Source organism: Neopsephotus bourkii, unplaced genomic scaffold (genome assembly GCF_033783945.1).
Source record: "Neopsephotus bourkii isolate Nb327-2 ecotype Australia unplaced genomic scaffold, CSIRO-AGI_Nbou_v1 NB_1825, whole genome shotgun sequence".
NCBI lineage: Eukaryota > Metazoa > Chordata > Aves > Psittaciformes > Psittacidae > Neopsephotus > Neopsephotus bourkii.
The window spans coordinates 13,810,611-13,825,880 of record NW_026902298.1 but is presented as its reverse complement, the minus strand read 5'-3'; the positions used below and the strand labels follow the sequence as shown (position 1 = coordinate 13,825,880).

Sequence of the window (15,270 nt, the reverse complement as noted above, 5' to 3'; positions counted from 1 at the left end):
CCTTTATTGATGAAGGTCTTACTATTAAGCTCTTAGGCTCATATTATGAAGCTTTGGCTTATAGAGACAGGATGAGAGGAGGGGTTTTTCAGCCTGGAGAAATAGAAAGCTCCAGGGAGACCTTAGAGCACCCTTCCAAGTGCATGAAGAGGCTAAAAGGCGGCTGGAGAGAGACTTTTGACAAGGGCATTAACAGATGGGACAAGTGGGAATGACTTTAAACTGACGGAGGGGAGTTTGAGATACTGGGACAACATTCTCCCTGTGAGGGTGCTGAGGCACTGGCACAGGCTGCCCAAAGAAGCTGTGGCTGCCCCATCCCTGGCAGTGTTCAAGGCCCGGTTAGAAAAGGCTTGGAGCAGCCCGCTCTAGTGGAAGCTGTCCCTGCCCGTGGCAGGGGTTGGAGCTGGATGAGCTTTAAGGTCCCTTCCAACCCAAACCATTCTGTGGTTCTGTGATTCCAGCACGCGATCGCTTCAGCGTGCCTTTACGCTCGATCAGTTCCCGGCACCGAGGCGCCGCCGCCATCGCGCTCGGCCAGGAGGAGCCGCAGAAACTGGGTCCCCCCAAACCAAGAGCCGCTCTCGGCCCCCGCTCCTCTCCCCGCCGGCTGCTCCAGGGGCCTCATTCCTCGGGTGACCCCTGCCCGCCAAAGGGGCGGAGGTGAGGGAGGGCCGCACCACGCCCGCCGCCGGGACACTCTCGGTGCCCTCGGAGCGCGGCAGAGCAAGCACAGGCGCGGCGGCGAGCGTGCGGACAGGCGCCAGGGGCAGCCCGTCGCGCCGGGGAGGAGGAAGGGCCCGCCCCGCCGCGCCGCGCTGGAGAAAGGCCCTGCCGCGTCGCTGTTGGAGGAGTAAGGAGGGCGCGATGCCGCTGTACGAGGGCCTGGGCAGCGGCGGCGAGAAGACCGCCGTGGTGATAGACCTGGGCGAGGCCTTCACCAAGTAAGTAGTGCGGCAGCCGCTCCGCCTGCCCCTTTTCTGTCGCGACAGGCTTTGCCAGTGTCGCGGCTACGGGGCGGGCGTGCCGTCGGGATGAATAATCGTGTGTGGCGGTTTTTCTCCTCCCCCTCCTACTGTGGTGGTACAAAGCCGACAAAATCAGCTTTATTTTCTAGTCTCGTGTTTCAGATAAAACAGAACGGGTGTAACTGCAGGTGGAAACAGAAGTGTTCAGTATTTAGCCATTTATCTCATGAGCCAGAAATGTACCCGTGCCTCTGCCCGCAGCACGTCAGAATATCCCGTTGCGTTAGAAACCCCCATCTTCCTCCACACTCCTGTCCTAGTCCGTGCACCCCTCGTGGAAAAGGGGCTGTTTACGCAATCCCTAAGCAATACGGCCCCACGTCCAGGGTATACTCTGGAAATGCTGCCTGGGTTTCAGTGGCCTGTTTGGGGAAGTGGCCTGCACACAAAAAAAAAAACCACTGTCTTGCAACAGAAGTGATTCTCCCCTTCTATTCTGCTCTTGTGAGACCCCACAGGCAATACTGTGTCATGCTCTGGGGTCACCAACACAAGAAGGACGTGGAGCTGTTGCAGCGAGTCTAAATGAGGGCACAGAGGTGCTCAGAGGGCTGGAGCACCTCTGCTCTGGAGACGGCATGTTTGGTTGTTCAGCTTAGAGAAAAGAAAGCTCTAGGGAGGCCTTAGAGCACGCTTTCAGTGTCCAGAGGTGCTAAAGGAAAGTTGGAGGGGGCTTTTAACAAAGGAATGTAGGGATAGGACAAGGAGGAATGACTTTAAACTGACAGAGGGGAGACTGGGATACCAGAAAGTTCTTCCCTGTGAAGGTGGTGAGACAATGGCACAGGGTGCCCAGGAAAGCTGGGGCTGCCCCATCTCTGGCAGTGTTAAAGGCCAGGTTGGATGGGACTTGGAACAACCTGGTCTAGTGAAAGGTGTTCCCGCTTGTGGCGGGGGTAGGAACTGCATGAGCTTTAATGGCCTTTCTGACACAAACCATTCTATTATTCTATGTACGCCACTTTTACTAGGCTAGGCTCATGCCTCTGGCTGTGTCTGTGTGGGTGCATTTACCTGCTTGGAGCCCTGAGGATGCCTCTGCTTGTTGAAAGAGGCAGGAGTTGAAGGAACAGGGTTTCTTTTCCCAACTTGTTTTTGTATTGTTTTTTTTGCCTTTTTTTCCAAGTGCAGTCCAGCAGGCAGGCTTTCTATGTGAAAATTATTGTGATGTGGTTATGGAGAGGATTTACCAAAGCTCTCACGGATGGAAACAATTTGATGATTGGCTTTTTGTGGATTTATGTTGTGTTGCCTGTCATGGGCTTTCTTCCAGTTTTGGGGCACTTGTGAGGTTTTATCTCATAGGCATTATTTGTTTAATAAATGGTTTTATGGAATTTCCCCTGAATAGTGTGGGTTTAGGGTCTGTTTCCAGCCTTCATTCTTGTAGGAGAGATAGCAACTTAATTATATGAGAGACATACGTCCTTTTCCAAATAAGGCTGAAATTAACCAAAAGTTCAAAAGCTGTCAGGATGACAGGTGAGGACAACTGTGTATACACATATGCAGGCTTCATTTGGGATTCCAAAGGAAAAAAGTTGAATTCTAAATTATATCTGGTTTAAGATTTTTTACAGACAGCAGCCAAATACCAAAATAAATAACCTTTAGCATTTAAAGTACTCCAACTCCAGAGGCCTGATAGTTTTCTGTTAGTAGTCGTCTTCTGAGATTTGTGCTTAATGGATGTGGCAGTGACGAAACAAATGTTAAGTGCTGCATTTCTTCAAATCAGACATTGAATTTCTGTTCTTTTTAATTTACCTTCTTCAGTCCCTGGTTCTGTGTCTTTTAAGGTGAAGTCACTTTATGAAAACCAGATGGGTTTCTGAAAAATTTGTTTTGGGATTGCTGCTATTTTGATGATGTTGCATCAATGCTGGATGCAGAGCCCTCATGTTTTGTCAGGAGGCCTGGAGTAGTAACCAGTCATCCTGAGGCAGTAATGCCTTAAATCACCCAGGACGCTTGTGAAGGGAATGCATTTCAAAGCTGGAAATAGGGAAAAAGTATCAGTTGCTGGTCAGCAGTGAAATAGGCCACAGGACCCGCATGATCGTGATCATCGTGTCTTTGTCTTTTGTTTCTTCTAAATAAGCATCTTAGAAAAATAGGGATTTAAAGAGGACAGGATAACTTCATCTCGCCTGTGAAAACTGGGCCTGTGTGGAGGATACAGGAAGGTATTTCTTTGGAAATTTAACAGGCAATAAGGAAGGTTGCATGTGGATTATTACCAGCTGTATTCAGTGAAAAGTAGGAAGCACATCAGAATTGAGCACTACAGTCCTTACGGAAGTGAAGAAAAATTGTTTTGTTTAGTGCAGCTGAGGGGCAGTCAGCAAGAAGGTACAAAATCTTTCTTACACAAAATGGCTAGATAGAAAAGCTGTGTGCAAAACACCTCTTTGCAGTCACAGAAGTATGCCTAATTAATTACTCTGTGATGGTTCCTAGGCCCACAGTGTTAAATGGTGACTTCAGATGGTAAGGTTTTCTACATTTTCTTTTAGGTGTGGTTTTGCAGGAGAAACAGGGCCAAGATGCATTATTCCTACTGAAATAAAGAAACCTGATGTCACAAAGGTAAGCTATTTTGTCTGAACTGTTTTACCTTTATCACATTTGGTATGTTCCGGTATAGAAGGAATTTGCAGATGTGTTTTCTGTCCTTCAGAAGCTATTTTTCATTATCTTATAAGTGCTGCTATTCTAACTAGATACCATATAAGTGTATCATCATTGGTACTCATCAGCCATGCATGTTTGGGGCTTTTATTGAAAAATTTCTTTGCCTGGCTATGTTTTGTTTGCCTTTTTTCATTTCATTAGAGGATGGCAGCTTTGGAAAACTGGTAACTTACTACAACATTAGGACAGAAAATTAGCATGAATAAACTTTGGACTTTAGTAATAGGGTGAATTTATAAGACACATTGTTATGGTCATAGTGCAAATCAGGCAAGATTGAGTACTTGTTTATATGTGTCAGATTATATATGTTCAGATGTAATTTATCATATAAATATTTATATCTCATGTATATGTTTATATAATCACTGCCTCATGTTTAAGATGACTGTGGATATTTTTACAGCCTATCAGAGTTGTTCAGTATAATATTAATACAGAAGAGCTCTATTCATATCTGAAGGAATTTATCCATATGCTGTATTTCAGGTAAGTGATGCTTGGATGTTAGTTACTCAAACCTCCTGCGAATCTTTTCTGAGTACATTGAGAGGTGTTAGAGATGTGATATTTAGTGAAGACTGCTGTCTTGTTGAATAAGATATCAGGTTAGATACAAGGAAGAAGTTCTTTACTGTGGGGGTGGTGAGGCACTGGAACAGGTTGCCCAAAGAAGTGGTAAATGCTTCATCCCTGGCAGTGTTCAAGGCCAGGTTGGACAGAACCTTGGGCGACATGGTCTAGGGTAAGGTGTCCATGCCCATGTTGTTTTGTTACATTGATTTAGAAATGTATAACGAATATTCAGAACTACAGCCTGCTGGCAGATAACTCTAACTTTTCTGTAACTCAGTTCACTAACTTTCTTTTAGGAAGGTGTAGTTTTTAAATTTGGGAAAAAGACTTTGGGGTCTGCTGTTGAAAATGCTATTTACATGTGAGTGTCTACGTTTTTTGAGGATAATGCAATATGAAAATAAAGTAGGTCTCATAATATAAGCTTAAACTTACCGTTTTTGTTTTACTTGCCTTGCTTTTTTTAGACATCTGCTGGTGAATCCCAGAGACCGTCGTGTTGTGATCATAGAATCTGTCTTGTGCCCTTCACACTTCAGAGACACACTCACAAGAGTCCTGTTCAAGCATTTTGAGGTACGTGTTTTACCTAACTACTCCATGGGTTCAGCGTAGCACTTGCCAGTAGAAATTCTACTTGCAGTCAGTACCGGGTGTGGACAAGGAAATGAAAATACCGCAGAAAGAATGAGAGAAGCATAAAGAAGATGGAACAAAAAAAAAAAAAGCTGATAGATGTTTGGGGGAGTAGGGCTTGGAAATTGGACAAAAGGCATTTTTGTCTCATTCTGACTTTTATGAGGACACAAAACAGGAGCTAGTAACAACAATCCAAAAGGTTTCTCTTTGTACAAAAATACAGCTGACATCTCACTGTTCCAGACAGATCCAATAATCCCAATTGAGCACTGCCTGAAGCCAGAATCTCTATTTAAACACTCATTAGTGCTCTGTCAGCAAATCTCATGCCTTCTACCAGAGTCAGTATTTTCATCTATTACATCATCTAACCTCTAGCTCTGCTCATTTAGATAAGAGTTTACCTGAAATTTATTATCTTCTCTGCTTAAATCAGTCCTTTTGGAAGAAAAATCTGGACCTAATTCTTGCTTAGTTCTAATGGGAAATGTTTGGGAAGGTGATTCGATATTGCTCTTCAATTCAGACTCAACAAATGTTAAGATTCTTCTATAAAAATGATGAAACTGATTTGTCTGGAGTACTTCTTCACTGTGCTTCCACAACACAGTTTACCAGCTAGTCTTGAACTTCTGCATAATCCTTTTCTACTACTACCAATAAAATCGTCTGATGAAATTGCTGGAAGATTGGGTGGTTTCGTTTTGGTGGTTTTGCTTTTTTTAAATCTAGTTCCGTTACAGAAAAAAACCCATGTCTCAGATAAAGCACTCCCATGCAAAAGTGGTTGTAAAAAATGACAGTGAGAGTAGTAAAATACTGGAGCAGGTTGCCCAGAGGGGTGGTAGGTGTTCCATACCTGGAGACATTCAAGGCCAGACTGGATGTGGTTCTGAGCAACCTGATCTAGTTGAAGATGTCCCTGCTCATTGCAGGGGGATTGGACTAGATGACCTTTGGAGGTCCCTTCCAACCTAAACTGTTCTGTGATTCTACTTGGAAAGTCATATTTTGATGGATAAACTTTGTAACTTGCTAAGAAGCCAGCTAATACTGATGTGAAGTTAGTTCTCTTTGGCTAGTATTTCCATTTAGTGCAAAGAATAAGAGTGGCATATCAATACATGGTCAATATTATAACTTGTGTCTCTGGGCTAAGTATCAGTAACGTTGCCCTTAAATGCAGGATTTATTGAAACTGCTTCTACAATTCACACTTCAAGATGTTCCCTTACGGGAACCATCGCTATCTAGGGTATGTGATTTATGGAACTGTGGGAGAAGGAAGTAATTCTTGTGTAATTTTGACTTGAGTTTCCACATTGCTGTTTCTAGAGTGTTGTAAATAGCCTCTTCTGTGAGTTTGTGTGCAACAGTACGTTGTCGTAAGGTTTTGTGGCACCTTTGTTCACATTTTCCTGTCATTATACGACATTTCAAGTAGCTGTGCTTTTGTTTCTTAAATTTATTTTCAATGACAATAGGAAACATGATCTATGAGTTCAGATAAGTTCTGTAGTTGACACCCGCTTTTCTTAGAAGTCCGTTCCAAGATTCATTATTACTGAAGTAACTGGTATTTACCACAAAGAAGGTGAATATAGAATTTAGAATCCCGTAGTATTTTATTCATTACTACACTCTCTTAAATGCTGAATTAGAAACGGGCCTCAAGGTGCAGTTGTTTGTGTTTTGCTTTTAATATGACATTTAGAGAAAGCATCAGTACTTTTGAGTGTTGTCTTTTTTTTCTACCCCCACCCTTCCATTAATTCTTTTTTGGTTTCCATGTAGGTACCTTCAGTTTTGTTTGCTCCAAGTCATCTAATGTCTCTCCTGACACTTGGGATCAATTCTGCCATGGTTCTAGATTGTGGGTACACAGAAAGTTTGGTGCTGCCTGTATCCTTTAATAATACAGAAACAAAATTTTCAGCAACAAGGCTGTCATGACAATATGATAGTTTTATAGACTTAAAGTGTCCAAAAAGGTAATAGGAACAGATCAACCAGTGTGGCTTTTGACTATAGTATGCCATGACTTGGGGAGTCTCTTCACATCTGACAGGTGAAATCTGTGTTCCCTTGAAACTTGGGCCCACTGTAGGAGAGGAATTGGTTTGAGACCATCTTAAAAATCTGAACGTGCACAAGCCCATGGGTCCTGATGAAATCCATCCGCGGGTCCTGAAGGAGCTGGGAAATGAAGTTGCTATGCTGCTGACCGTCATATTTTAAAAATCATGGCAGTCATGATTTCCCGACGACTGGAAAAAGGGAAATATAACCCCCATTTTCAAGAAGGGGAAAATGGATGACCCGGGGAATTACAGACCAGTCAGTCTCACCTCTGTTCCTGGCAAAATCTTAGATCAGATTCTCCTGGAAGGCATGCTAAGGCACATGAAAAACAACAAGGTGCTTGGTGACAGCCAGCATGGCTTCACTAAGGGGAAATCCTGCCTGACCAATTTGGTGGCCTTCTGTGATGGGGCTACAGAACTGATGGACAGCGGTAAAGCAGTTGATGTCATCTACCTGGACTTGTGTAAAGCGTTTGACATTGTCCCACACGACATTCTTGTCTCTAAATTGGAGAGACATCAATTTGATGAATGGACCACTTGGTGGATAAAGAACTGGCTGGATGGCCGCACACAAAGAGTTGTGGTCAATGGCTCAATGTCTGGCTGGAGACCAGTAACGAGTGGTGTCCCTCAGGGATCCGTGTTGGGACCGGTCTTGTTCAACATCTTCGTCACTGACATGGACAGTGGGATTGAGTGCGCCCTCAGAAAGTTTGCCGATGACACCAAGCTGTGTGGTTCGGTTGATACGCTGGAGGGAAGGAATGCCATCCAGAGGGACTTTGACACCCTTGTGAGGTGGGCTGATGCCAACCTCATGAAGTTTAACCATGACAAGTGCAAGGTCCTACACCTGGGTTGGAGCAATCCCAGGCACAGCTACAGGCTGGGCAGAGAAGAGATTCAGAGCAGCCCTGCGGAGAAGGACTTGGGGGTGCTGGTCGATGAGAAAATGAACATGAGCCAGCAGTGTGCGCTTGCAGCCCAGAAAGCCAACCGTATCCTGGGCTGCATCAAAAGGAGTGTGACCAGCAGGTCGAAGGAGGTGATCCTGCCCCTTTATTCTGCTCTCGTGAGACCTCACTTGGAGTATTGTGTGCAGTTCTGGTATCCTCAACATAAAAAGGACATGGATCTGTTGGAACAAGTCCAGAGGAAGGCCACGAGAATGATCAGGGGACTGGAGCACCTCCCATATGAAAATAGGCTGAGAAAGTTGGGGCTGTTCAGCCTGGAGAAGAGAAGGCTGCGTGGAGACCTCATAGCAGCATTCCAGTATCTGAAGCGGGCATATAGGGATGCTGGGGAGGGACTCTTCATTAGGGACTGTAGTGGTAGGACAAGGGGTGATGGGTTAAAACTTAAACAGGGGAGGTTTAGATTGGATATAAGGAGGAAATTCTTTCCTGTTAGGGTGGTGAGGCACTGGAATGGGTTGCCCAGGGAGGTTGTGAATGCTCCATCCCTGGCAGTGTTCAAGGCCAGGTTGGATGAGGCCTTGGGGAATATGGTTTAGAGCGAGGTGTCCCTGACCGTGGCAGGGGGATTGGAACTTGATGATCTTAAGGTCCTTTCCAACCCTAACTATTCTGTGATTCTAACTTGGGAAGGGAGTTAGTCACTTCAGCCATTAGATACTAGAAATTAGTTTTGGAGAAAAGCACTTGTAGAGTATTTCCAATAGCTATTGCAAGTGATTGTTGAGGGGAAAAAGCATTTAGTTCCAGCACACCGAAAACGCAAAACAAATCTGGAGAATTTCCTGATCTTCCTGTAGATATATGAGGGAATTCCGATTCTGAGCTGCTGGGGTTCTCTTCCTCTGGGAGGAAAGGCTATACACAAGTAAGTTCACACTTACACATTCCAGGTTACTAATGATTTATTTGTGAAAGTTCATCTTTGACTAATGAGCAAAGATTCCTATTAAACATGACTTAAATCATAATTTGCTGTGACAGCATTTGATTTTTAAAGTAACCACTGTTTGGCTTTTGTTAATGTAGTAAAAGCTGTGTATTTAGAAGAATGTAACTGAAGGAAAAAATACTGTCCTTTCAGCATGATCCAGAGAATCAGCTTGAGTTAGTAGATGTCTTTAACTTATGTGCAATGTTTTAGGGAGCTGGAGTATCAGTTGTTGGAGCAGTGCACAGTTGATACAGGATTAGCCAAAGGACAAAGCCTTCCATCTGTGATGGGTAAGGTCTGTTTGATGTAGTCTGTGTGATGTGAACTTGCGAATAAAATGCATTTAGTATTCACCGCATCCTATGTGATCTACTTACATGGTTTTCTTTCTCAATGTTTAACAAGTATATTCTTTTTATGATAGGCCACTCATAGCAGCAGGTTTGAATGAAGACTGATAAAAGTTCAGTAGTATTATAATTCTTCAGTCTGTTTTGAGAGAAGACAAACTTTTTATTTCTGTTCTTAATGTTCTTTCTTCCTTAGAAGTCTTTAACAGCTGCTGTCAAAGTGAAACTTTAAAGTACTAGTTGTAATTCTTACATTTAGTATTTTAGTTTAGACTTTAGTTTAGACTTAGTTTAATTCTTTAATTCTCTTTCTACTTAAAAAGCTTTGGTTCTAAGTTATTTTTTTTATTTCAGGCTCAGTTCCAGAAGACATAGTAGAGGATATAAAAGGTAAAATTTTCTGTGTCATATATTAAGTTGTGCAGTAGAGTATGAGAATGACAAGTGTGCAGTACTCTACGTGTAGGAGTTATTTCATCTCTGCCATATTCCTCACTTACTTGAAGTGTTCTTCCTCTCTGAAAGCAAAACTAAACCCATTTTGAATTCCTCTTTCAAGTTCAGCCTGTGCATTGTTAAGATGTAACTCATAGACACATTTGATAGAGTAGCACAGAAAGAGTCTTACACTACTGTATATCCTGTGATCAGCAAGTCAGGTTAATTTAAACTCATAGTCTACATAGCACATGAATTCTGCCAAAGTGTAGAGACCATTTTTCTTTGCATTTATTTGATAATGTCCTGGATTAGCAAGGGCCTAAAGTGTGTATTCTTCTCTAAATTAAGCAGAATTATTGCCTGTTGATCATGAAGGGACCCAGCAAAGTCTCTCTTCTGCCCTTTCTTTTATTTAGTTCGCACTTGTTTTGTGAGCGATCTCCAACGTGGACTGAAAATCCAAGCAGCTAAATTCAACATTGATGGCACTGCTGAGGTGGGTGGAGAATGAAGCTTATCCTAGTCCTTTGAAGTGGATGTAGCCTTTTTGGCTTCTAAAATAATGTTCCTACATTTTTGTTTATAGCGTCCTTCACCACCTCCGGATGTGGACTATCCTTTAGACGGAGAAAAGATTCTGCATGTAGTTGGCCCTATCAGGTGAGAAATACCATAGCAGAGTGTTTATGAGAATAAACACTCCTAAAAGCTCTAAAAGCACATGAATCTTCATAAAATTAATTTTAATGAAACAGTTGCATATGCTTTTAATGTCTCTTAAATTAAGGCTTTATGCTGGTCACAGTGCAAACCTATATTAAGAGATGTCAGCTTCTTCAGAGAGCTCACACTAAAAGATAAGAACAGACAGACTGAGGGAGTAGTGGAAGCGGAAATGGAATATTAATGTATAATGATTAGATGGGTTCAGTAAAACGACTGAGGCGTTGTCTCCTCCCTGTTGGAACTGCTTCCTGCGTCATCTGTATGATAAAAGTAGTGATGATGCATTGTCAGGAGGAAGTCTGTAGTTATTCCGTGATTCTAGGATTTCTAGTTTGTGTTAGCTCACAGTGTAGTATTGCTTCTCATTAACACTTTACGTCCTTTTCATAGAGATTCCGTTGTCGAAATATTGTTTGAACAGGACAATGAAGAGACATCTGTGGCCACTTTGATCTTGGATTCGCTTGTTCAGGTATCTTTTTATTGTAAACAATTTCTTGAATGCCTCCAGCCTTGGAGAACATACAAATGATTCTTTCTAGAGTAACACCCTTGTGACTGCAGGTTGTGATTGGTTGAAAAAGTTGAGCACAGCATGACTCCTAGGGTTCTGCCACATGATGAATTTCTGTGGGGTACTAAGTCAGCATATGTCACACACTCTCGATTGCTTCCCTTCTCTTCGGTATACTGCATTGTGTCTAGGACTTCTCTAAGAAATATAGTACTCACCCCTCAGCAAAAGTAATACACTAGCTTGTGTTTATTTGGGGATGGAGCTCTCTGTGTGTAGTGATGAAAGACTAGCTAATACTTGGTGTCATAGGAATTATTCTGCTTAAACTGAAATGACACAGGTATTCTATTTCTCCTTTTTTCAAGGTGTTTTGCTCAGAGTTAGACTTTGAGTCCTGCAGACTGCTGGTTTGTCTAAGATGAAATAAAAATAATTTGGCTATCTCTATTACAGGCAGTACATTAGATCTATTGAGGAGAATTTTCCTGGCATATACAAACACCTCATTTCTTACCATATTTAGTAAAAAAAATGCATTAGAAAGCCATTGTAAATGGAAATTTTCATTATGTGGTGGTGGTTGCATGTTTAATCAAAGTTGACTTCCTGTAGTTATTGATTCCATTTAAATTAGTTTGCTGTGACATAATCTATTGGAGAGCTTGGATGACATGACAAACATTTCAATTAGAATTCCTTATGAAAACAAATTGTTTAACGAGAACTGTGCCTGGAGCCCTCATCTCTGTACTTCTGGGCATTTACCTTGCATCACTCTTTGTCCTGAGGAAGGACAAATGTGTAATTCACAAATGTTAAATAGCATCGAGTTATTTCTTCTGGACAAGAAGAAATATTTTTGGCATATTTTCTCCCAGAACTCGTGGGAATTACTGTCACCAGTGCCTCTGTCCTCTGTCATCTTGGCTTGTCTCAGCTGAAGAGCTTTAGAGAAACTCACAGCATGCCCATAAAAGCCTCAGCTGGGAAGTTCCTTAAGCCTGGTTTTCTTGGGAAGTGTGGATTAAAAATAATATGGGTTATGTTGCAGCTAAATATGCAAAAACAGCAGTTGACGTGTGCAGAAACACTGACTGAATTTCTAACAGACCTTTTTTTGTTTTATTCCTGTTTGCATTAGTGTCCGATAGACACCAGGAAGCAGCTGGCAGAGAACTTGGTAGTTATTGGTGGCACTGCTATGTTGCCAGGATTCCTTCACAGGCTCATGGCTGAAATCAGATACCTGGTAGAGAAACCAAAATACAAAGAAGCACTTGCCACTAAAACCTTCAGAATTCACACTCCACCTGCCAAACCCAACTGTGTGGCCTGGCTGGGAGGTAAGGATAAAAACAACTGTTAAGGAAAGGTACAAAGTGAAGACCAAACGTTCTAAGTGGGATTTGTAATGAATAAATAGCAGTAAAAGGTAGGTGATCTACTGAAATAAAGTTGCAGTGGAGCTCTGTGGAATCGTTATGCTCTTCTGGAAGCCTTAACCAGGTGACAGCAGTGATGAGCAATTTGAAAGGGATGTGTGGAAGAGGTGGTATTGATTCAAGTGCAGTGCAGGGCTGCCGTCATATGGTGGCACCAGTAAAGTAATTGGACAAAGCAGAGACCTGCGGTGTGTGGAAGGTCTGCTTATTGAAAAAGCAAATTTAATTACTGACCAACAAGCTGTGAGCTATAGAGGCCAGAGGCTGCTAACTCCCCATGCTGTCCACAAGTAATAAATACAACAACTTGCGATGGATTTTTTGGATGATGTACTGGCAAGTTAGGGGAAAAGAAAGGCTTTCTGTTGCTGTCCACTTTTCAGGAAGATTCTCAAGTTGATAAGAATTCATGCTTTTCTAAGCTTTTGGTTAATAAGCTGAGCCCATCTGGTCTGTAGGAAGAGCTGACTTTAAAGGTAGATTTTATATCTGTATAATTTGAAATGTAAATGGTAGATTTTATATCCATATAGTTTGAAATGTAAATATTTATAAACATTTACTTGGTTTAAAACTTTTTGAGTCTTACTTTTAGGATTAGCAAATAAGAGTGATTTATATGCACCAAGCTCTCTGATATGTTTTCCTCTATGGCAGTGCTAGTCAGCTGTTGCAGCCTCAATCGTCTCGCAGCTTGTGTAACTTTTTACTGGTATTGTGTGGCACCCTTTCTGGGGGAGAAGAACTTTCCTTAAACACAAGGTAGTTTGTTTGAAGTGCTTAAAACAAAAACTTCTAGGAAACTTTATTGTAAGAAGCTACTTTTGCTGTCAGCATAGACTAGATGGTTCTTGGTTTCAGGTATTTTCAGAGGACATAAATGGAAGCAATTTGAGACCAGCTGGGCTACTGAAAAGGAATGCGGCTATATCCTTTAATTCCTTTAATTACGGGGACAGAGCTGAAAAAAAACCAGTTGAGATTCTTTATGGGAAGTAGAAAAAGAAATTAAGTAAATCAAATTAATGCAACATTTCACCCTTGCCCCCCAATATTGTAGGAGCCATTTTTGGAGCACTTCAGGACATACTTGGGAGTCGGTCTGTGTCCAAAGAATATTACAGCCAGACAGGCCGCATACCTGACTGGTGCTGTCTTAATAATCCTCCACTGGAAATGATGTTTGATGTTGGAAAAGCACCCCCACCATTGATGAAGAGGGCTTTTTCTACTGAGAAATAAGAACCTACATGCTACACAAGGATTCTCCTCCTCTATTTCAAGTACATGTTTTGGGTTTTTTTGTATTAAGTAATCTGTGTGTAACACTATTAAATAGGAACAATGTGGATGTTTTCAGACAGTATATTGGTAGGTACTAACACTATGTAAAACCCTATCCATTTTAAAAACAACTCTGGCAACTACTATGCTGTTTAGTCCTGTTCTGGAGAAATTCTCTAGTGTCATGAGTTACAGCCTACTGAGTTGTTTGTTATTTATCTGTATAATAAATTACGTTGCTGAGAGTATTTGTTTTAAGATAGTTTTATTGTAAATATGCTTAGCAGAAAGAAGGACAGCCTACTGTGGAAACATCTGGAAGTTTTTCTGGCAAATTCTGTATTAAAATATTCCACCCTTGAATCACGTGTGAGGAAATGGTTTGGGTCTTTTAAGTGAAGGTGGTGGACGAGTATTACCCGTGAGCACAGTCCTGTTTTGAGAATTTTAACAGAGAACTCTTCTGCCTACAATTCTGATGCAGTACTGAGCTGAAAACTCACAGTATCTTTCCTCCAAGAAAGATATTAACCATGTAAGAATTATAAACAGAGATGCAGCCAAATTTTGACTCTTACTGAAATGTCAATTTTGGAAGTAATTTCTTTGCCCTCCTTCCCTCCATCAGAATTATTAACTCCATTGTCCTGCAGCAACAAGTAGCACATGAAAATGCAATGAAATCAAATACCTAAGAAAAAAAGCAAAAACGTACATGTGGATATTAACACTATATTTAGGAATTCTTTGCTAGTTAATAGGCTTTTAGAAATGCTGTTAACTTTACAATATTGAATTAGGAGCACTTCTATAGGAAAGCAAACACATAACACACAACACACTCTTTTGCTAGTGCTGCTGGTTTGGTTTGTTGTGATTCTTATTATCCTTCTGTAATACTGCTGTGAATTAACTCTGCACGCAGAGCTGTGGCTCCTGGTGAGCACTCCAGGCAGCATCAGTGCATGTCAGCAGTGTCATGTCTCCAGAGACAGATTTCCCATGGCCCAAAATACTTCTAAACTTGCTGCCAACGTGCTGCACATGACTCGTTGACTAAATGGTGACTCTTCTGGTATCTGCTGGTTACTGAGGTTTAAATCCTACTCTGAGGAATAATAGTTCATTTCAGATTTGGGGAAATATATATGTATAAAATTATTGGGAGGGGTGTTGTCTTTTATTGGCACAAACGTGCTTTTTGTGACTGCTTTTGCTGTGCTGTCTGCTAACTACCCGCTGTGGTTCCTGAAGCATGTTTCTTGGAAGTTAAACACGTATTTAAATAAGAATTCTTGTGGTGAACCTTAACAGGGGGCAGTGTGCTACATCACTGAAGTGCACTTTTGCACAATTTTGCCTTTGAGATATGCTTTACCTTAACACGTGGTGTTAGCACATGGTAGGAGATACTCCCTTTTGAGCTAAATTTCAGATTTAAACAAACAAGCAAAAAAACCCCAACGAAACAAAACACTGCTTGAAGTCTTAGAGTTAGTCTCAGGTGAGGCAGCTAGTTGCTAGCAGTGGTCTAATAGTATTGACATGATCGATTTCTCTCCTAGGTGCTGGCTG

At 41.9% G+C, this 15,270-nt stretch overlaps 1 protein-coding gene across 1 annotated transcript; it reads left to right on the top strand.

Moving 5' to 3' along the window:
* The first annotated feature begins 790 nt into the window (after positions 1-790).
* Positions 791-14,058, top strand: ACTR10 (actin related protein 10). Its single transcript, XM_061343735.1, has 13 exons — positions 791-944; positions 3,545-3,617; positions 4,129-4,211; positions 4,766-4,874; positions 6,732-6,839; positions 8,802-8,869; positions 9,146-9,225; positions 9,640-9,675; positions 10,143-10,222; positions 10,313-10,386; positions 10,843-10,924; positions 12,111-12,312; positions 13,472-14,058. The coding sequence occupies exons 1-13, from the start codon at positions 868-870 to the stop codon at positions 13,651-13,653; spliced, it is 1,254 nt and encodes a 417-aa protein (XP_061199719.1). The 5' UTR covers positions 791-867; the 3' UTR covers positions 13,654-14,058.
* Positions 14,059-15,270: the final 1,212 nt, after the last annotated feature.